This window comes from Pelecanus crispus, chromosome 3 (assembly GCF_030463565.1).
Source record: "Pelecanus crispus isolate bPelCri1 chromosome 3, bPelCri1.pri, whole genome shotgun sequence".
Lineage (NCBI taxonomy): Eukaryota > Metazoa > Chordata > Aves > Pelecaniformes > Pelecanidae > Pelecanus > Pelecanus crispus.
This window is the reverse complement of record NC_134645.1, coordinates 31,056,445-31,079,061: the sequence shown is the minus strand read 5'-3', so window position 1 is coordinate 31,079,061 and position 22,617 is coordinate 31,056,445. Positions and strand designations below refer to the sequence as shown.

The following is a 22,617-nucleotide window of genomic DNA, read 5'->3' as shown; positions in this document are numbered from 1 at the left end:
ATCACCTGCTTTGCTGTGGATCAGCAAGAGGGTTTGGGTCTCACCCAAAGGACTCAGCTTTCTGCTGCTTGAGAAAAAAGCAGCAGTAATACCTGCTGGCCCTGGGAGACTGACAGCACAGAGCATTGCACCTTCACATCACTCTCCCTAGCATTTAGGTAAGTCACTCTCCTGGGCTAGAGATGTGGGAGCTGAAATCTGTGACATTCATGCAGCAATCAGAAGCAATTCTGGCCAACGCAGCCCATTAACCTGAGGTAATGAGGAGCCTTTCCACTGCTCTGCCCCTCCCCATGCTCCGTACCTGCGTGTCCTGCTAGCTGGATCCAAGGGTACTTCTTCTTGAAAGACATCACAAATGGGGACCAGTGCACCATATTCTTGATCTTCCGCCATGATTTGCTCTAAGGGAAAAAAAAATCAGGAAAGTGAATGCAACGTTTCAAGCCTTACCATCTGTAAAGTCACTTCAGGCAGCACACAGCTGTTTTGGACAGGGGAGGAGGCACTGGAGCCAGTGCAGGATGGAAGCAAACAGAGAATCTGCTCTTTTCCCATTGCCCTGTGCCAAGCCGGAGCCGCCGGGCCTTGACTCTACATTCAAAAATCACGAGTAACTTCACTAAAGTGGATGGCATTGCAGTGTTGTTCCAGTTGGCTGCTTCTGCTGCAGAGGGGCCATCCATCCACATTACCTTGTCTCTGCTCCCCACATCCCTCTGCAGAAGCAGCAGGGACATTAACCCATCCTTGGGTACCACATCAGATCATGGCAGATGGAGCGGGGAAGGGAGTGCAGGATTTCTACCCAGCCACAAAACTCAAGCCCAGCTCCCGCAGCGAACAAGAGACGCTCGCACAGGCGCGCATAGGCTCACCGCCTGGCTTTTGTTCCCCGCTGAAAAGCAGCTGCTTTGTCCATTAAGCTGGCAACCCCCACACGGCTGATCCGCCTGCTTTGGCCCATCCGTAACTACATTTTAGAGAACAATTCCCTTCTGACATGCTGTGTTTCTCACCAGATAGATTGCACAAAATTATTTACATGACTGTAATGAGGGCTGCATCGGACATATGAAAGCCTCCTTCGAAGGCTCTTTCCTGCGACAGTTTTTCCCTGGATTGTTCTGGGGAACACGCCACTAGTAAAAGGCAGGGGGACGACCTCTTATCTCGGTCCCAGAAGGCGACAGTGCAAACAAATCAGGCGAACAATATACAACGGCGACAATGGAAAAATGCCTTCTTGCAGGAGCTGGGACAAACAGATGGCGTAGTCCTGGCTGCTCCAAGCTACTGGGTTCAGCCGGAAGCCCATAGATAAATTATCCTCATTTGCTCCGCTCTGAAGGCATGGGAAGGAGCCTTCCAGAAAGCCCAAGTAATCTCTTCCTCGTGTTTGGAGAACCAGCTCTTGTTCCAGTAACGCTTCGCAGACAGGCGGGGAAGAGCCAGCAGCCCCGACTTGCAGTTTGGATGTTTGTTGGGGGTGAACTCACGGCATAGGAATCCATGCTGGGAACTGCTGACATGTTTAAATGGCGAGGAAGAAGCCAGACAAAGATGTTAGTGTCTAAAGCGTGGAAATTACATCGGGTTACCCCGCGCCGTGCACCAGCCTTGCCGCGGAGCAGGGACGCATTGCATGGAAATACAGAGGCTGCCCGCACAGTGGGGATGGGGCGGGTGGGAGTCGGGAAGAAGAAAGTCCGGGAGGAGCAGGGTGGCCCTTCCCTGGATGACTGCCCGCGGCTAGGAGTGTCCCGGCGCGCCCGGGCACCGGTACAGCAGCGCAGGAGTTTGGCAAGCAGCTGCCCAAGTGCGGGGTGACACCGGGCATCCCCTTCGCCCAGGCTGCTCTGCGCCGCGGGTTTGCTCTGCTGCCCGGCTTGCTTGCTTTGGCAGGGGGGTCGGGCAGTTCCCTACCTGACATGAGGATGAATGTTTTTATTTCCAAATGGAGCGCCAGAACTTGTGCGCTTTAGCTGTTCTTTGTTCTCCTTTTGGCAGAGAGCACGAGGGAAGGGGAGGGGGGGTGTCCCCTCCTTTTCTTTTTAAAATAGTAACATCAAGTCCTGGCTGATGTCATGAAAAAAAGGGGGAAGAAGAAGTCTCTGAGGGAGTTTGGACTCCAGACGAGCGTGACCCACCTCCTCTAAAACAAGGAGAAGGAGTCCTCCCCCCACGGCACAGCATCGTAAGTCACTCAGTCCCAGGAAACACGCCAAGGCAACGCGCCTTCCCAAGCCAAGATTTTGTTTTTTTGTCGTGGTTAGAGCTTTATAGCTAAAACCTTGAGGTACTTCAAAGCGCAGGCAGAATGAAGGCAAGTGGCACCCGAAGAAGAGCCACCCTGGATCCCCGCAGCCAGGGCTTTCCCAAGAGCCATGTGCTCCTCCCGGGCACTGCTCCCAATGCAGGGTAATGGCCCCCAAGTACCCTGGAAAAACAAACCACCACAACCTTTCTGCTGAGCTGAACAAGACAGGAAGCTGGTCACTGAGCACACCCACACAAGGAACAGGTAGCACATCCCCATCACTTTACACGGGAGAGAGACGTTTTCATCCAGACACACCACCTGGTTTCAGACACACCTTTAGCCAGGCATTTCCAACTCAAGTTTCAAGGACACGTTTAAGGACATGTTTTATGGAGAAGCTTGAGGCTGCTTTGTCCGTCTCAAGTCACTCCCGACTTGCTGGAAATAGGCTGCGAGGCAAGCTGTTGCTGCCACGGGGGTCACGGGCAATTCTGTTTCACGTGGCCCATTCCCCGCCGGCTTCACGAGGGCAACCACGTGGGTACTTGCAGGAGAGAGCAGGGGCCGTGCCCTCTGCAATTCCTTCAGGAGCCACTGGACTTCTGTTTTACGCCTGAGCCACCTCCCAGCGTTATGAGGGAAAGTTTGCTTTATCAAAAGGAAGCTCTCCCGTGCCCTCAGCCCACCACACATTACTGCCCAGCATACACAGCTTGTTTTGCAGAGCAGCCTGCTGGGACCAATTTGTTTTGAGGGGTGTAAGTATCTATACAAAATGTCCGGTCGCTCTGTTGTGGGAGTGCTTGAAAGGTGGTGAGTTTTGCAAGGGGCAGCACCCCTAGTAAACCGGCAGCTGCACGACTTCATCTGTCCGCTCTCCAGGGCTGCCGACCTGCTGCAGAGGAGAGATGGAGTCTGGACCACGGAGGAACAAGACTGGCCAATGCCGCCAGCAATCCTGCCACCCCCTTTGTCTGAAGATAAATTCTCCCCAGGTAAGGAGTTGCTCTAAAAGTTCACCTTTACACTTTCCCTACAGCTTCAAGAGAGATGTTAACGTGGCTGTGAACCAGCAGCAGGGTCCTTCACAGCCACTGAGGATGGCTGAGAGCTTCCAGCAAGATGGTCTCAATTTATTTGAAAGCCAGCATGGGTTCAGATGGAGAACATCTCAAAGCTGACAGCTTGGCATCCCAGTTGTGCCAACCCCTGTGTCAGGCTCCTGCAGCTGGCCACAGAAAATCAGAGCCACACGGTTCACACCACTCCAGTTTGACTCAGTGGCCATGTGCAGGAAACAGCCCCTCTGTGCTCGGCAGGCTGCTGCCTCCCGCCCTGCCCTGCATTATTAATATACAAAGTATTAAAGCTACTTACAGTAGAAATCTTCTTTAACCCGGCCTGTCGGGAACCATAAGGGCATCGCCTCCAGGCTCTTCTGTAACTTTGGGTTTATATTTCAAGGAGTAATTTGTGCGTAGGTCCGGGAGCACAGGCGCAGCTGTACATACATGGAGGAGTTGCCTGTGATAACTGCCCTGACTCAGACTAAAGGATTTTTCACCATAGTGGAAAAAATAGCTTGGCAGGTGGCATTACCAAGTGATGCTGGTGCAGGGCAGATAACATGCTCTTCTCATTTGTCTGCAAGGAAGTGAGCATGCAGGCCGTCACGCCGAAAGCTGAGCACACTTCCAACTCTTCTTGGATGATCAAAGCCTGTGCCTGTTCGTGGCACCCTGGCACCCTGCTCTCCCTCTCCCCAATCCAACTCTGCAGTTGCTTTCCCTCCCAGAAAACTCACGAAGCCGTGTTGACCGATTGCGCTTTTGCACACACAGCAACAGCATGTAGGCTGTATAAGCAGGGAATATGCACGAGGTGTCTGATGCAATTCGACACTTTTTATTTAAAACCTGTTTCAGCATCAGCAAATGCCAACTGATTAGCTGTTAGGTAGCAAATTATTTAGTGACTCTGGAAATATATTTAGTGAGGAGCGGCACCGTTTTCCCTAATTGTCTACCACATGGAAATGAAGCTGAGCAAGCATCAGAAGCAACTCTAAAAATTAACTTGCAAGGGTTTCTGCAGCACTCTGCCCTCTTACAGCTGCTCGCTAGCTTGCTTTCACTCGCTGCGGAGTGTGGTGCCCTGAGCTGGGCGTGGGACACGGGCCAGAGGAGTTAAGCCCTCCCAGCGAGCACCCACAATTGGTCAGTGGGAGAGGAGTGCTGGGAAAACAATTTTATCTGCTGCATATTTAACTTTACTTATCTGAAGCTTAAAGCAAACTCTAGGCTTTCCCCATCTGTCAATAGAGCTTCATATGGAAAGAACAACATAGGAGAATTTAGTGCCAACCCAGAAGGTCAGAGGATATACTGTGTTTAATTAGATTAAACAAAAAGTGACTGATGAGCTCAGTGCTTGCTGTACATTTTCCCTATAGCATATGGCATTCCTTTAATGTCTGCTTGAAGGAGACGTGCCTTTCTGGGACTGCCTGTTGCCTCCCTTTCCCAGCATGGACGCTGATGGAATTTGACTGGTGTTACTCCCCATGCACGGAGCCAGCGGGGTGCTCTTCCCTTTCCACGTGTTAAGCCAGAGAGATAGGCAGTAACTGATTTAATTTGCTGAAATTATGGTTTCCTATGGTTTTACGGGACCAAACATTCCTGGAAATAGCGGGAGCTGGAGCTGTATTTCAGTGCTTTTTATTAACTAGAGCATGCGCCATTAGAGGCAAGATTACGTACACATCTGGGGCAGGGGATGGGGAACAGTGGGAGCAGCATTAATTTAATGATTTTTCCCACTTCTGGAAAGAACTTCAGCCCCCTTCTCCCAGGAAGATCCCAAACTAGCCTAGGATCAGAAGAGATGGAGAAAAACTGTGAGGAGACAGTGGTGTCACCAGTGCCCACCACTTTCCCTGGCTTTAGTGGAGCTGCTGCAGCCCAGGGGCTTGCCCGAGTGACACCCTGGCTTTCCCTTCACTTTGGAGAAAGCCCCGCTCCTGTGGCACGCTAACATCCAACCACCTTCGGTGCTCCTTGCAGAACTGAAACACGTGGGTGGCCAGGCACCCCTCGGCACACCCCCAGCTGCCCACCCCTTGCCAAGCGCAGCAGCTCAGGAGAGGCACCGCGCCAGCCTTGCCCCGCACCCAGCACCCTCGCTCACTCCTCAGGCGCCGGGGTGACTCCCCAAACACCCTCCCATGGGACTAGCGTGGGTGGGAGGTGCATCGGGCCCTCTCCACTCTTCACTTTCACTTCCAGCTCTTCCAAAAGGAGAAGTGCGGTTGTGGTGCTGCGGTGCTGGGGGCCCCCATGGGAAGGGGCTTTTGGCACAGCTCAGAAGGACGACTCCTTTCACTCACAAGCAGGAGGGCTGGCGAGTCGCTCCTCGTGGCCGGAGCCATGCTGGTTTAAAAAACAACATGGCGAGCAGCTGAGAAGGGCAGACTTTGCACCAGAGAGCCCTCTTCTTTAATAACTAAATAAGTGGGGGGAGCGTTTGCCCACAGAGTTCACTCCGTGTCAGCCTGTTCCGCGGCCATGCACATGCAGCCAGGGAAAAAGAGGCCATTTAGTTTTCCATGTTTAAAAGAATGAATGTGTTTTCTTTTGGTCTTTAAAAAGTAGTTAAGGTTTCCCTAGTGATGATTGTTCCCCTTGACTGGGAAAAACCTTGTCACTCCAGCCACGGCGAGGAGGCCAGCTTTGTTCATTGTGCTGGGCGCTGGGTGCGGAGGGCAGCGGGGCAGAGCTGGCAGGTACCACGGGATGCCTCCTCCCGGCGTGTCCTGGCATGTGGGCGACCAAAATGCCAGATCCCAGCTGAAAGCCCTCCCGTGACGTGCTCCGGAGTGCGATCGCTAATGTGGTGCGGAGCTGGCGTTATGCTCTGCTCAGCTTTGCCATCTCTCAGCCCCTCAACCCTCTCCCTCCGTCCAGGCAGCAATAGAAAGAGCCCAGTGACTGCTTCAGTGTGCACCAGGCTGTGAGCACTGCCCCTGAGGCTGGCAGCAAGTGACAGCCTGTATTTTACACCATCTTCCTCCTATGCAAACTTCCCTCACCCTCGCCAACGCATTTGCTTCTGTACTGCACAACAGCTAAATAGCCTTGTTTTGGCCAGAGGAGCAGCTTGCAATGGGAGGGGTTTGGATCAGTAGGCATTTTTTGGTTTAATCACACAAGGCATTTAATAAAAATTTCAGCAGCTCCCCAAAACCTGGCAGAGGCAATGCTAGTCAGGCTCCCGTGGTGGTTGTTGAGCAAAGATAAAGTGAGGCCCAACAACAGACTCTACTCAAGTTAGTATAAGGAAATATAGTCTGATGACTAAAAGGCACTTCTGGGTGCCTAGCAGTTCTAGTCCAACCCCCCAAGCCCCATTAGATAAATTATTTTGATGGCTGGGGCGTAGAAGCTTCTGCTGGGGCATAGTAGCTTCTCCTACTTTCCAAGGTCTCCATCTCATTTAGAGAACAAATCCTAATACATGCATTATTTCTTTTACTTCAGATTCTTGTTTTTCAGAATAGTCTCATTTCAGCCAGCAAGGATTTTGCCTCTTGCAGGAGAAAAGCCGCTCCCATCTGGCTTTGTGAGAAATGCCCTTTTCTCCAGTGGGACCAGGGAGTGGTCCCACCAAGACCAAAGATCTAGGGTAGAGGGTCACAGCAATAAAGCTACTGCCTTCTCTGCTGTCTGCGAGAGATCAGCGTGTGTGATAGAGGAGCCTCCGTAAAAATGCCTGAAGCCCAGGAACATCTGCTCGGATCATCAAAAAAATATTCCAGTGTATTGGAAAAAAACCAGGAGCTTGTTGCAGGCTCCCTCTTCCTGCTTGTGATGGAGACAAGGAGAATTAGAAGCAGCAAAGGCAGATGGGTGAGCAGCAGTCCTTCGGTTTGACCTCCCCTATCACAATGGAAGGAAACGGAGCGGCTGTGGGAGCCAGCTGCACAGAAGTCACCCATCGCATATAAGGACATTTGCAACCTCCTCACCCACAAAGCACAAGCAGAGCGCAGCAGCGGCGTGGGATGCCTGTCAGCGCCATGCTTAGGGTTAATCGCTACAGAGAGGAGGGGCAGTTAACACAAAATTGGACCTCTCTGTCCAATTTGGCAAAGAAGGAAAGAAGCCCAAAAAGCCTAAGTGAGAGCGAAGGCAAAGCCTGCATTGGAGCTCAGAGTCACTGAGCCTCAAAGCTATGGTTTGCTCCATGAGGCATTTCTTCCTGACGGAGAGCCTTCACTTCGGTAAAGCTGAAAACCTCCTAATGCAGATCAGCCACAACTGACTTTCCCGTTAGAGCTGGTTGAATTATTAATTGCCGGCACTAGACACGTTCATCCTACTTTCCTGAGTAGGAACTGATCCAGATCTCTGGAAATGTATTTCTTACTCATTAAGTACACACAAATAAGGTTTGTTAAGCAATTTTCAGCTTGGAGAAGGTAAGTGAATAATTCAGAAACAGCTAATCACTTTTGGTGGACAGCTACTTAAGCCATACAGTGCTTCTTCCTCAGCCAGCAGCTAGCTTTTAAAAGCCAGCAGATTATAGAAGATACTTGCTGGTAGCCAAAAGTGGGCCTCGGTGACTTGATTTGTGACAAGAGTCCCAGAGTGCTGCAGCCCATCTGTGCAACATGCTGGTGCAGAGCTGTAGGCAGCCAGATCAGGCGTCCAGCTGAGAAATGTGATGTGCTGTCCAAAGATCTGACCCCGTATCAGGGAATTTGTCATCGGCTTTGATGGAAACTGCTCCATTTCCATCTGGAGATGTGCGTTTGATCCCTTTCCCAGTTCCAGAGTATTCACCACTGTCTTTCTGGTTCAGAATGTCATTTCTGCTCACTGGCTCCTCTAGCAGTGCAGCACAAGTTGGGGACATGGGCTCCTGAGCCTGTGCTGGCTCTGGCGCTTCTCACTCTCATTCTGCTCGTGGGGAAGGACCCCCCAGCCTTCCCAACCCTGCCACTGTAAATCCCAAACTGCTGCTAGCTCCCACCTGCCCTCCAAGACCAGAAGATGTGCCCTTCTTGATACCAAACAACTGCATCAGTCTCTGGCTGCTTGATTTGAAGTCCAGCTCAGCAGCCTAAAAGCCAGAGCTGCAGTTTAGGATGTGGAAGAGATTCGGCTCTTAAAAGTCGCAACAGAGTGTCCCGGTGGGCAGTGGTTTGGTAGGGTACAACCTTCCTGCAAGAAACAATCTTAATGCGAGGTGCTGAGCTGTGCTCTTACATGATGGGGAGGTGGGATGGGAGCTGTAGGCTTTGCCAGGTCCTCCCGAGGGATGCCCTGGACCCCTAGGTCCTTTGGGAAGGGGGTCCCTGGCACAGGGTATGTTGGGAAGCAACACAGGTGCTTAGACCAGCAGGAGATGCTAAAGTCCCAGTTATTTCCAATCTGGCTTATTTAGACTGGTAGACAGAGTTACTCACAGGATGAGGGCTGCTGAACACCCTCTCCTACAATTTGATGGCAAGTTTTTAGGGATTTAAACCAGGATGCTACATGTACAGTCTGCTTAGAGGTATTTTGGGTCAGAGACACCAAACACAGAAGTAACATCAATGAGTGGAATAAAGCAGCTGCTGATATTTGTTTTTTGAATCTTGATTTCTTCCTGTCTGCTTCTGGAGGTGACCTAGAAGGGCTTGGGACTGGACTTGTCTGCTCTCTGACATGGGCCACGACGTGAACTGCAATGCCCAGAGCTCACACCCCCAAAGAAGAGGGTTGTAGACGGATTTCCTCCTTGCTCAATGCCCACACGAGGCACACACTATGGTGCGATGCTACATCACCCATCCATTCAGCCTGGTGTGCTACCAGGCTGGGTGGACATGGGTCAGACAGCGCAGCCACTGACTTCCAGTGCTGTTGTAGCCATCTGAAGTATTTCCTCTGGCATTACCACAGAGGGCATTGATCAGGACACTATAAATATAATACCCTAGGAGCACAATGTCCATAAGCATTGATGATGCACAAGCAAGGTTATGCAAAACCAAGTCATGCAATGTTAGTGAAGCAATCGGCAGGAGAAGCTGGATGAGAAAGACCTGGCTTTTAGACTTGAGCTTTCCTGTTGCTGAGACCCCCAGCAGCTCACACTAGTCTTGGACACAGAAAACATTTCCATCACTGTTCCCTCGCTCTGCCCGCTCACGGAGCTAGCTCGCTGCTCTTACACTATATGACTGTAACTGAACTTCACTTTGTGGAATATGTGAGTGAGAAAAGCATCTCTCTTCCACGAGCAAGTGAAATGTTCGGATGCGTTGTAAGTGCCTTTGCCTGGAGTGGGAAGGCAGAGACGGAAGGGAAAAAAACAAAGGCCAGGCAATGGCTGCGGTAATTTGTTTAGAATAAAAAATTTTTAAAATTAGTCACAAGCCCTGAACATACCCACATTTACTGGGTATATGAAGTGTAAAAAGCTGATTTAGAAGAGCAGTTATAAGTTTCATAAACATGACTAAACCCTAAAGTTCAACAGGCGTGACCTTTTAATTCCCCTTTAAATCAGTTTAGCACTTTCATTTGTGTTTGGAGTCCCTCATGTTTGGATAGCGCTTTGATGATTTAAAGTACTATTTAGAGTTTTATTGTCTCTCCTGCTTCAGAGCTGGGACCGCAAATCCTTTGCTAAGTGGCTGGAGGAGCTTCTGCTTGCACAGGAGCTGCTGGGAGCACCAGCCTGCCTCAGCTGCAGCTTCTCAGCACCCCCAACTCGCCGCCACGGGATGAGCCCCTTTTCCTAGGCAGCTCCTAAATGTAATCAGCAACCAGGACAAAGTACTCCAGGAGTGGAAATGCAGTTTGATACTCCTTGGTTTCAGATCCTTACAGAAGGAGCATATTAGAAAAAGAAAGATGGTGGCTTTGGGAAACCTCTTTGCGCAGAGAGGGGCACTGCAAGCAGCCAGGACGCTGCAGGCATGTGCCGGGGCAGCACACACCTCCCGTGCCGTGCAGCATCCTCCCCGCAGCTGCAGACCTGCTGTATATGCACCCTGCAGCGCCCAAAGCATCTCCCTGGGTGATTACGCACAGCGGCCAAGGGGCCTCTCTTGAGTGGGAGGCCTGGCTCCGCATCCCACAGGCTCTGGTCTTAAAACAGCACTGACCTCAAGTGATATTAAAAAAAAGTGGTCTAGACCTGCAGGCAAAGAGAGGCTTGTTACAGGCACCGTGCACCCGCCAACCAGTCCCCACTTGCGCTGCAAGGCGATGCACAAGCAAGGGCAACGCAGCTCAGCTTTTACAGCTCTCAGCATTTGTTACTCCTAGCACTGGGGTTTGTGGACGCACACAGGGCTTCTCTCCACCAGAATGAGAAAGACACAAGTTCGTTTGCCGTGGATGGCTTCTGAGCCCAAGCAAGGCCAAGCTAATTACATGGCTTCAAACACCTTCAAACACAAAGCATCTCACATGCTCAGCCACTCGTTCCTGATTCCCCACGCAGCAACATCAGGCTGCGAACAGGGAGCGTATCCCCATCGCCTTCAGCCAGATTACCCCGTTCCCTGTCTGTGTGGATCCAGACCTGCTGTGCCCACGCTCCTTCAGGCAGGGTGCTCATCACCGCTGCACCCGGGAACAGGCTCACCCAGCCTGGCGAGGACAGGGGATGGCACAAGCTCAGCAGAGCGAGAGCACCGGCTGCACGCGGCCGCTGCACCGTGCGGGTACGAGTGACCTTGGAGAACAGGATGGAGGGAGGAATTCATGTTAACAGCACACTGCAGCTGCCCCCCAGCCCATTGCAGCAGCAGGTCTGATGGCGAGCAGACCTCAGCACACCACTAGCAGTAATTTTATCCTCAGGTTCATTTTCAGAGTTAAAGCCCTACGCACGCCCCTTAGCCATTTTAGTTATGAGTCACCGAAAAAAGCCAGCTTTAGCAACACGGCTCGACTTCTGCAGGGCTGGGTACATACCTCCACCGCCAAAGCCAACGTCCTGCCACGCCTGCCCGGTGCGAGAGCATCTGACGAATGTGCCGGTGTCGGCTGGGCAGCCCTACGCCGGGGAAGGGCCAGTGGGGCGGTGGGGGAAGAAGCTGTCACGGCATCAGGCAAGGAGGTTTCTCGCTAGCGATACGCCACGGGGGTTTCCTATGTTGCTTCTTTTACTCTGCCTTTGAAGCTTGCGTGCAGAGCCGGCAAGCCCCGCTGCACCCTGGCACACCCCTGAGCCCTCAGGGAAAGGGACGGGATCCTTGGAGACGCAGAGAGGGTTGCCCAACCCTACAGCCCAGTGTGGCACGGAGGGTTGGATTTTCCAACCCAACCGTGCGCTGACACGCAGGGGTGGGGTGGGGGAAGAAAAAGAGGATTTCAGCTGTTAACTCCTAAGAAATTAAGGAAAAAAGGTGCTGCTCCTATATACATGACAGCAATCAACAGGGGAGTCTCCCGTGAGCTGGTGGTGCCAGCTGGGGGGATGCTGGGTTTTTGGTGAAACGAGGAACGCAGAGGCCAGCAAAGGAATTTGCTGCTTCGGTGCATGTTTACAGCCTTCCACGGGGTGCCTGGGAGGAAGCGGTTTCTCTAACCCAAAGGGGAAATGCTCATCTGAAACAGGAAAATGGAACTTTCTTTTGAGCATTAATAATGGAAAATCGCATCTGCAACGGCTTTCTGTTGAATCCCTGGGCATGCAGTGGGGAGAGGATGCTTGGTGAGAAACACCCTGCCCCGCTGTTGGCTCGCTTGGGACCCCAGGTAACCCTGGGGGGCTGATGCTGGCACTGGCTCAATGGGGAAGATGCTGGGGTTTGGGGGGGGATCCACTCGGCTGGTGCAATGGCAGAGTCACTGAGCACCCCCCTAAAGGACTTGCCTGAGTGGATTCCCTGCCAAAACCCCAGCACCCCCCTTCCTGGATGTGGGAAGAGAGGGTCTGAGTACCACAGTGATGCTGGCAACACACCAGATGCACACAGCATCACCCACCCAAGGGTGACCCAGGCAATTCAGGTTCATCATTTAAGAAGAGAGATCCAATTCCTTCTACTTCTTTCTTTTTTTTTTTTTTTTTAATGTGAAATTGTTTCTAAACTAAATATTTCTCTTGAAAGAGGCTATTTTTAAGGCGAGCGGCACGACACGGTGTTTATGGACACAAATCTAGCACCAGCCCCCAGGTACTGATTTAGCAAGCAGTAGCTTCTTGCTGATGAACTGCAAATGACTGCAGCATCCTTTAAAGAAGTAGAGATCATGGGTTTCCTATTAAAATCCAGATAGCCTTTCTCAGAACAGCACTGTTATGATTGAAGAGGATGCTCGAGCCATTTTCTGGTCCAAAAAAGGACAAGAAGATGAAGGGTAGTTATATGTAGCCATATAATCGCAAGGGCACTGGCGGAAGCAATACAATGAACCTATTATAAACATGGGTGTAGCAAAGCCAGAGTTTAGCTCATTGTGTCTTAGCTTTTCTAAATATATTTTGTCTTGGGGGAAAAGCAAGGGAGAAGAGAAATGAATGTAGGCAAGACGACCAGTTCTCCAAATGACCGGGGTTTTCAGCAAGGCGCGAGCCCACAATCTCTGAGGCTGCGTCTGTGGGCAGCAGCTGGTTGCTGAAGTCCGCCTGCTGCAGGCGACTATGTTTAGCTCCGCTTAGAGGGTGAGGGAAGCAGAAGAGGAGGTAGAAAAACTTAGTCATCTTCTCCCCTCAGACATTTTGCTGTTCATTTACTTTAGCAGCACATGAAGCACTTAGTCACTTGCTCTCTGACAGGCTTTTTCTAATTTTATGTTTCCAAATCAAAATAAAAAGAGAAAAAGGAGGTTCCTTCCCAAATAAGCAGCTAGCGGAGGAGGCTGGGGGGAGTGAGCAGCAAGTGGCCAGGACTTCACCTCACGGCTCATCCGGCTGCTGCAGACACCCAGGAGAGCGTTTGCAGAGTGCAGGAGGAGAGAGGGCATGCGCTGCCGCTTCCTCTCGCTCTCGGTCGGTGAGAGCTCGATGAGCTGCTTCAGTGAGCCAAGGTGTAAAGCATCCTCCGCTGCCGCCGGAGCTGAGATCTGCTTCATGCCCCACTACAGGCAGTTGGTACCTGCCCTCGCAGTAAAATCTTTTGCAGTGTTATAACACACCGCTCATGCTCCGAGTGTTTTCCTGCAGCAAGGCAAGGGGAACCTTGCCACCTAAACCACACGTCCAGCTTGGATGTCCTCCATTCTCCAACCCAGAAATACCAGGGTGAGAGCAGCAATTCCTTTGGGGCTGATTTTAGTAAGCCAGCAAACATAACTCTCACATTAAAGGAGTTCTTAAGGTTAGAAACTTTTGCCAAAACTGGCTTGCTCCAACAGTGCTGTAGGAAAACTCAGGGCAGCTGGTGCTCTTCCAGACTCCTCTTGCCCTCGGGAGCACAGAGGGCCCTTGGCACCATCCCGTCCTCCAGCGAGTGCCTGCCCTTTGCCTGCGAAATGCAGGCACCAGCACCGGCACCTGCACCAAGGTGCACACTGGTGCCGAGACGCTTGCCTCAAAAGGGAGAGCACGAACGACGGCAAGAAACAAACAGCCTCCGAACGCAAGCGCAGGCGAGAACCAGGCATTTGGTTTCTTTCCTCCACACAGCATCTCGAAGGGTCTGAGGACAGGAAGGCAATCCCCAAAACCCATCTTCTTCCCCCATCAGAGAGCAGACCCGCTGGCGTGGCAGTAACCCAGTGCATTTTACAACTGACTCGGGATGGGGTTTTTGGAGGGCTCAGAAGGCACCCAGATGGCTCACGGCTTCCTGTTGCTTCAGCTTTACTACAAAGCAACATAAATAGGTCTTCATTCTTTGTTGATGTTTGGTGCAGTACAGCAAAACATGCATTGTTAACCTAAAAATAGGAAATGCTGTGGCAGCTTTGAAGAAATTCAGCGTTTTTCCTGTACTGATACAAACACAGTGGCTGATTGCCAGATGCTTCTGTCCTGCTTTGAAGACCGATGAAATTCTTTGCAACGCTCATAAATTACTGCTTTGTTAGCACCCGGCAAGCTCCAGCGACACCAGCACACCCTGGTATTTCCTTCTTCTCCCTCGTAAGGGGCGGGGGGGGGATGCTTAATGCTACATTTCATCCCTGCGCAGAGACGGACAGTCCCGCACGCCTATCACCGAGCTGAGCGCAGGCGGAGGTTGCTAAGACACCCACTGACGCACAGTCGGGCCCCACTTCTATATTTTTCCATTACACGGTGTTGAAGCTTGCAGAGCAGGAGGTAGCTTTCTTGAGCGAGCTATCGAGAGATCAGCGAGAGATGGCAGGATCCTGCAGGGCATGCTGCACACTACTTACACTAAGTTTAAACGAAGGAGTGCACGACGGAGCCAGAAATCTGCCTTGTTCAGAATAAACGTGTGCGCGTTTTCAGATCTGGCTTGAAAAAAGGGCGCACCTACTACTACACTTTTCTGAGTGCGAGTACAGAAAAGCCAAGGTCCCAAGCAGAGTGAGGTGTGGGTGGAAAATGAAAAATTCCTGGTGGCTTTTCCTGGGGAACACAGCAGTGACTCCTGGGGGAGGATGCGCTGGCACACGCCTCACTCCGAAGTGTTACACGCGGTACCTGGAGGTGCTGGGACCACGGCAACGTGGCTGCGCCAGCATGGGCACTGCTGCCAGTCCCTTTACTGGGGTCCCACCCGCAGGGCTGCCCACCCCACTGCTGTGCCATTGCCCCCAATGCAGTTTAACGGGGCTCAGCCAGCCCTGCGCACGCTGGGGGCAGACCTCTGCCATGCAGCACGCACAGAAAGCAGCAAGCAGAGCCTAACCAGCCACAGCCTGAGCAGAAACATGACCCCATCCAAGAGCAGCCACTTACCATAAGGTCTCTCCCAGCTCCATGCTTTGGTGGCCGTAGGGGTCAGGTCTCTCCAGAAAATGTTCATGGACTGATTTTAACCCACCCCCAGCACCGAGGCTACTCGCCCACTGCCAGGTGCCGGCAACCATGGGGATGGTCCCTCAAGCAGCAGCTTGGGGTAGCAGCCTGCCCAGCTGCTGCAGAAAGCCAGCGCTATGGGACACCTCTGGCCACGGCTTATCTATTTCCCATGGCAGCTCGAAGCTGCAGGCCAGACTTATGAGGTATTAAAAGCCACCAGACACAGGAATTTATGCTGGTTTTAACCTCCCCAGAGCCTCAGAGATGGGCAACTGGGGATCATCAAGCCAGTTTTTGGGCATACCCATTCCAAGTACAACTCAGACATTTTGGAGGATGGAGGATGTTCCCTAGAAGTCCAGCTAACTGTTGGACTGTTGTTACACATCTCATTGTGTATTTTCATCATGACAATTCAGGATTAACATTTTAGGGTTAGTGTTTCCTCTTCAGTTCAGTTATTGTGCTGTGTTCACAATCCTATTTGTGCCTCCCTGGTGTGGGCAGAAGTAGAAATCTCAGCATTTCATTCCCATGCAGGGATCTCCTGCCCTGCAGGGTTAATTCCCCCACCACTTTGGGGTACTGTGCAAGTACTGAGGGGCTGCAGCTGCTATTGCAAAGCCACCCCACTTAGCAGCGTGCCGGCTCGCAGCATGGCAATCCTGTCCTCGGAGTCAGGGACCGGCAGACAGATGTAGAACGAAAGTATTAGTTAAGTAGTACTGAATCATGGCTTAGGAAACCTCCCCTTCCTGAAGCAAAAAAAGAAAAGGAAAAAAACCCTGGGCATTTCCAAGCTCTCGAGTTGCTCCTGTTGTTGGTTAGGAATGGAAGGAAGTTACAGAAAGGCAGTTTCACATACAGGATGATCTCTAGAAGTTCCCCATATTTCCCTTGGAGATTTCCTATCTGAAAAACAAGTCCAGCTCTCTACAGAAAAGTGCCGAGACCTTTACAGTCTCAGACTGAATAGTACCAAGATCAACTAGAAATCACAAGTTACCTTTCAGTACTTCAGCTTGGAGCTAGTTGCTTTTTAGTGACTTTGCCGACCTCCACTGCCTGGCTGCCTAGCACTGTTTGGAGCCACTGTTTGGCCTGTAGAGGATAAGACCTGATTTTTTACTGCAAATAAAGTAACAATTATGTGCAATAGAACATGGCTGCAAGGGCCTCTCAGATGCAATGTTAGAGGCTCCCCAGCCTTACAAGGAATGAGAAGGAGACATTTGCAGAAAATAAGCCATACTGCTTTGCAAATGTACTGTCCCTGTTGCATGGAAAGCTACTAATGAAACCAATATTTGCATTTTTTGCATAAGACCATTTTGGATTCACTGTTCCTTCACCTGCACCAACACCAAGACTCTCTGCATGACAAACAAGTCAGGAAGCTACTGATGAGAAAGTGGCATTCCCGATGCTACAGCTACAGGAATTACTGAAAAGGCTTCATGTGCTCCCTCTTAGAGTGGGCAAAGTTCTTCAGACCATGGCCACCACAAGACCTCTGAGTCCCAGTGACAGCACCATCAGTGGAGGAGGAGGCTCACACCTCCTTGCCAATGCTACACTGGCACTACGTGGCTGGGACACGTGGCTAACTAGGGACACGTCCCCAGGCCACTACCAGGGAGGAGGATTCATAGAATCATAGAGTCGTTTAGGCTGGAAAAGACCTTTAAGATCATCCAGTCCAACCATTAACCTAACATTACCAAGTCCGCCACTAAATCAATTAAGGGTAGGGTAGCAATTTCATGTTTCCTGGCTTGGTGGCTGGATTATTTTTAATGAAAGTAAAACTAGGAATCATTAAGATTGGAAAGGACCTCTAAGATCATCAGTCCAATCATCAACCCAACACCACCATGCCTACTAAACCATGTCCCAAAGTGCCACATCTACCCGTTTTTTGAACACTTCCAGGGATGGTGACTCCACCACCTCTCCGGGCAGCCTGTTCCAATGCTTGACTACCCTTTCCATGAAGAAATTTTTCCTAATATCCAATCTAAATCTCCCCTGGCGCAGCTTGAGCCCATTTCCTCTTGTCCTATCGCTAACTGGATATTAATTTCTCCTGAGCTGGCAGCTCTGAGATGGCTGAGCAAAACTGCTGCTGGCCCTCTTCCTGCACATGGGTCCTGGCCCAAGAGCACGATTGCCACCCCGGGGTTAGCTACCAACCACACACCAGCACTTGCAGAGCTCTGCACAGGAGCTATGCAAATATGATGGCTAAATCCTCTCTATTCCTAATCACAAATGTAATTGCCTATGCAAAGATGGTGCACCTAGCTAGGGACCGCCTGGCCTGTTGCCGCAGCCCACTCACCCGTGTGTGACGGGAAGGCAGGGAACCTCAGCACTCAGCGGTGCCACCAGCCTCAGCTGAAGCTCCAGCTCATGAGGGCAATGTAAAAATCTCACACGATCTAAGTCTGTGAGTCTTGTTGCCCAGGCAGTGGTACAATGGACACAGCAGCAGAACCAAAAATCCATAAATAAAAGTATTTCATCTTGGCCAGTACATGCCTATAGAAATAGCAGCACAGGTCTGTCCCTCTCAGGCAGTTGTGGGGGGACATGGCACAAGTAGATGGAAGGTGTCCTATTTTATTTAGCTTATAAACAACTGTAAGCTTTTTAGGGTGTTACATTCAGTGACTCTGGAATGGGAAAGTTTATATGCTGGAAACAGTGTCTTGCTAATGAACTAAGGTATTTTTAATAGCCAGGGTGTTAGAGGTACTAACAAAAAACTTGTTGATGAGGTGATTACGGCCCACACATTGAAAGCATGGGATAAATTCACCCCTGGATGAGCTTCCCTTTGCAGAGCCCTGTTTGAACCACTTTCAGGAGCTGTGTTATGTATCTGCAACTCTTAAAGCACCAAGGCACATTGTTTGGCTGTAATTTAACCTTGTAATAGTTTCAACTCATGCAAATAAAAGCCATAGGGGCAACTTGTGCCTTTCAGCCCTGCAAGAGAGCAGCCATGCCAGCCGAGCATCCCATGCTCAGGAGCCATTAACACCCAAACAAGGGGAAGGAGGACAGAAAGAAATGGAATAAAAAGGCTGAACTGGAAGTATGACCTAAAGTTCAGGGTCTGAGGGACTGCTTTGCCCTTTGGGTGGCTGTGGACAACGGCTTCTGCGTGCATTTGCTGCATGCTTTTTCAGCTGCACACAGCGATTGAGCGAGTTGATACCAGAGCTGTGATTATTCAAATTAAGATGGCATTTCTTAATTTGCAGGGGCCCACCATGCACCCTGCTACGTCCTCTGTGTGTATGTGGCCAAAGATATTTCCCTCCCTGACCCATTGCTATCCCGCACACACAGCGCTTGCTTCTCCCCACCTCATTTTCTGCTGGAAGGACACCGGACACTCCCTCAGCACCTCGCTGAGGCCATATCTTGCAACTGATGGAGCCAAGAAAGAGCCAGACACTTGCTGTATCCCCACACTGGAGCCCCATGCCCTGTAGCAGCTGGGATGCGATGCCAGCAGCGTGCCTGACAGCCAGCTCTGACCCTGGTCCGCCAGCAGCCAGAATTCACTCTACTATCACTTCGGCACACTCCTTCCTTCCTTGGCAAGACAGGCCAGAACTAAACTTTTCCATTGAGATGGGTAAACAAAGACTTTGCTTTTTACCCTGTAACAAACTTTAGCCCAGGAAGTCACATGAACACAGCTGCATTTAGCACATATATCCAAAATGGCTCAAGCTGCTAGCGGCATATGGATGTACAAAACCTGATATAGGACAATGCTCTGCCCTGGAAATGCACTTCCACCAGTGCGTGGAATTACACCAGAAACATCCCACCCTTCTGCATTAAGGCCAAATCTGGCCCCTGGCTGACACGGATTCCCCAGAACACACCAGGTATCAGGGAGGAAGACTGCCGGAGCCAGCTACGTGCCCTGGCTCTCCCCACCACTTCCTACAACCCCCAAACGCCTCCCCCTGAACTGCTGTTATGTGTTCTCCCCATGCACGAAAATCACCCTCAGCAGGACACTGAAACACGGGTACAGGCACAGCGCTGCTGGAGGGGCCCAGCCCCCACAGCCAGCCTGCAGACAGAAGCTGGAAAAATTGCCCTGTTGAAATATCTGTGCTCCGGAGTATGGAGAAACAATGAGCAGTTTGCCTTAGAGGCAGCAAAAACATAGGGATTTACTGATGGTCATTTTCTGCTATTAAAGCAATAAACCCATTCAACAGTCAGCCAAAATGCCAGAGAAAAAGAATGTGAGCTTAGGGAAAACAGGAAAAAAAAGGTGTCATTAGACAAAAGTATTTTCCAGTGATGTTTAGAGGCAGTTCTGAGCCCAGCAGCGATCAGTCAGAAAACCTGCTACCTCTGAAGTTGTGCCAGGCTACCCCTGCAGCTATCGTGCTTCCCCTGGGCTTCCTCACCCTGCACAGAGCTTTGCAAGCTCCAAAACACTGGGAAATTCATCTGAAGCACTTGAAGAAGGCAGCAAATGCAGGCTATGCCCTTTCCTTCTCCTCCAGGGAGGAAGGCAGGGTAGGAGGTTCAAGGGTGGCAAGACGACAGCACAAGACGCTGACTCGGCAGTCTGTGGGGCTGGCGCTGTCCGGAGTCTTTACTCACTGAAAAATAATTTCCATTGATGCCATTATTACTGCATCCCCACTTGTGCTCCTTCTCTTACCTCTCTTTCCTCTTTGCTAGGCTTTTGTAGATGTTTTCCAATGGAGGACATTGTCCCAGTAACCTCGGACCTACGTGTGGGGAAAATGCAACTGGCCAGGAGAGCAGATCTGTGGTGGCTCTGCTTCTCCTAAACCAGAACCCCTGCTGCTGGCTGCGAAGGTGCCTCCAGCACGGGCTGCTGACAGCAGACAGGATCCAACAACTTGTGATCTTCTTGCTGAGCAACAGGACATTTCCACCCTCTATATTGGGGCTGGCCATGTACACGCAAAAAGCTCTGCCCGCATCTTATTCCCGGTAAAAGTGTAGACATGGAGGCGTTTGGCTGGAAAACCATTAATAATCCCATTTCCCGTGGATCTGGGGGCTGATGTATCATCTGAATCCTCTGCTCTGGAGTCCCCTAACATGCCGTCATGTTGCAACACGCCACGGCTGCCTGGTGGGAGCCAGCAACAGCCGACTCTGGCATTCCCACTTGATGGCTTGCTCCCTACGGAAATGAGCTGTCAGGGCTGTGCGGCCGGGATGACAGCTTCCATTTGTGCTGCACTCCCAGCATGCAGTCCATTCCCAGCGGACAGGCAGGATCCTCGCACCGGGTGCTCTCCCCAGCTCCAGCACGCAAGCTGTTTTGTTCTGATCCCACCAGCAGATTTTGGCAGTGGCGAACAGAGCAGCCAACAGAAGGTCAGCAGTTGCTCTCAGTGACTGGGGAAGGCGAGTCAGCTCAGGGCTATCAAACTGCTCCTTCATGTCAAGCATTTCCAGCTTTCCAGGTCCTGGGCTGAAGCCCTGCCAGACCAGCAGAGCACTCGTATCACATGAAGGGCAATGGTGCCTCTCCCTGTGGGAGAGAGTGGCTTTCCAGGACCAGCAGTTGGTGCAGAGCTTTCCGAAATTGGGGGCATCCTGTCCCCAGCCCAGCAGCCAAATGGCTGTGTGTTCCCTATATACACCAGGCACCATCCCAGCCCTGCACGGTCTGCACGTATGGCAGTCCTGGTTTCTAATACCAGTGCCTGCCTTGAGTAACCATTAAGCAGCCTACACAGTTGTTCTCAGGCAGTCAGGCTACCTGAAAAACACCCCTCTAAAACCCACAAACCAAACCTGGTGCAAGGAGCCCACAGTGGATGCATGATCCCAGCACTGGGGAAGATCTCCCTGCTCGGTCGGGGTTGAGCAGAAACTCAATTGCAGAAGTGAGATTGAGAGGCAGGAGGAGGAGGGCAGGAGCTCTGCTGCCCCGGCACTGCTGCCTGGAGTGTGAGTTTGCTGTGGGGTGGGCACCTTTGCTGTAGCGTGCAGCTTACCCCAGAGCTCATCTTGAAGAGGATGATGTAGAGCAAAAGCTTTCACAGGACATGTCCATGAAGAGCTTCTTGACACGGGACTAGGTTGGACAAGCATGATCCATCACCGCTTTCTGAATTCAAGGCCAGGCTGCAATGTGCACTCGCATTCGTACCGCAGCAGGCTGGAAACTGAAAGCCATGGTGATGACCCAGCTGAGGGGAAAGGAGGAATCAGCCCAACGTGCTGCGATTTCCGCTCATTGCTGTTGACTCCTGTAATTACTGAAGTGGCACTGTTTGTTGATGTAACAGGGACTGACTCAGTGGGAACAAACCCAAGGGAAAGGTCCTTCTGAAATATTTGTTCCTATTATTTACTCTGTGGCTTAATCAGACATCTCTGCAGAAAAATCAGCAAGTACCTCCCCTCGCAATTTACTGAAAATGAGGTCACCGTTCCCAATTCATTTACAAAGAGCTTCCTAAGAACCTAAACTCTTCAGCGAAGAAAGTGAGCCCTCATCTTTCACATCCTGGGACTGCCACCACCTAAAGCACGCATTTTAAGTGCTTGCGCCTGAAAAAGCAAGTTTGCTTTTTTTTTTCCTGGGACATGCTTGTTCCAGCTGCAGACGGCAAGTGGGGAAACATGAGAACATGCATTTTTCGCTACAGCTGAAAAATTCAGGTGGTGATGAACTGCATATCCACACTGCATGCATCATCAAGATTTACTATCAAACACAAAGCTCTGACAAGGAAATGTCAAGCTTTGGCTTCATCCTTCCAGTCTGATGCAAAGCTTCCTTTGAACTTTAAGCTTTTCTTTTCACTGTTGAGCATTAACATCTGCTATTTCTATGGGATCCAGAGGAAACTTTGCAAGAGCAATCTAGCAGACAGCCATTTAGCACAACCACATTTCTAAACTACAGGGCAACCATATTAAATTAAGCTCCTTTCAACACACACACACAGAGAAGAAGAACAGGAAAGGCAGAGGCCCCAACACCTCAAGAGCTCTAGTTTGAGATTAGTGTTTCACGTGAGTGACATTTTTTCAAAAAATAAGCAGTAGGTAGAAAGCCCAGCCCCTAGATTGATCCAACTCAATCATTACTTCAAAAAAGCAATGCAAAACCACCCACCCTCAAATCTCTCACGAGCAAGAAGAAAGTCTCTGGCTTGCTTGGAAAGCCCCTGTCTCCCCATTCCCAATGCATCACTGCCCCCCAGCCAGTTACTGAACGCAGGCTTGCAGCGCCTGGGGTCTGGCAACAAAGGATGTTTCCAAGGAAAGTGGTTCAGTTGACAGCTGAGCTATCAGCAGATAAATGCACAGAAAAGAAAGTTACAGCTTCCCAGAGAAGCAGCTCTTGAACACCATTCCCCCATGACAAG

At 51.0% G+C, this 22,617-nt stretch overlaps 1 protein-coding gene across 1 annotated transcript in view; it reads right to left on the bottom strand.

Annotated features, from left to right (window-relative positions):
- The window catches only part of ITPKB (inositol-trisphosphate 3-kinase B), a 66,166-nt gene that overhangs the window by 13,970 nt on the left and 29,579 nt on the right, over positions 1-22,617 (bottom strand). The window contains exon 2 of the mRNA XM_075707928.1: positions 305-404. Within this exon, the coding sequence (XP_075564043.1) occupies positions 305-404 (100 nt within the window). The remainder of the gene's footprint in view (positions 1-304; positions 405-22,617) is intronic.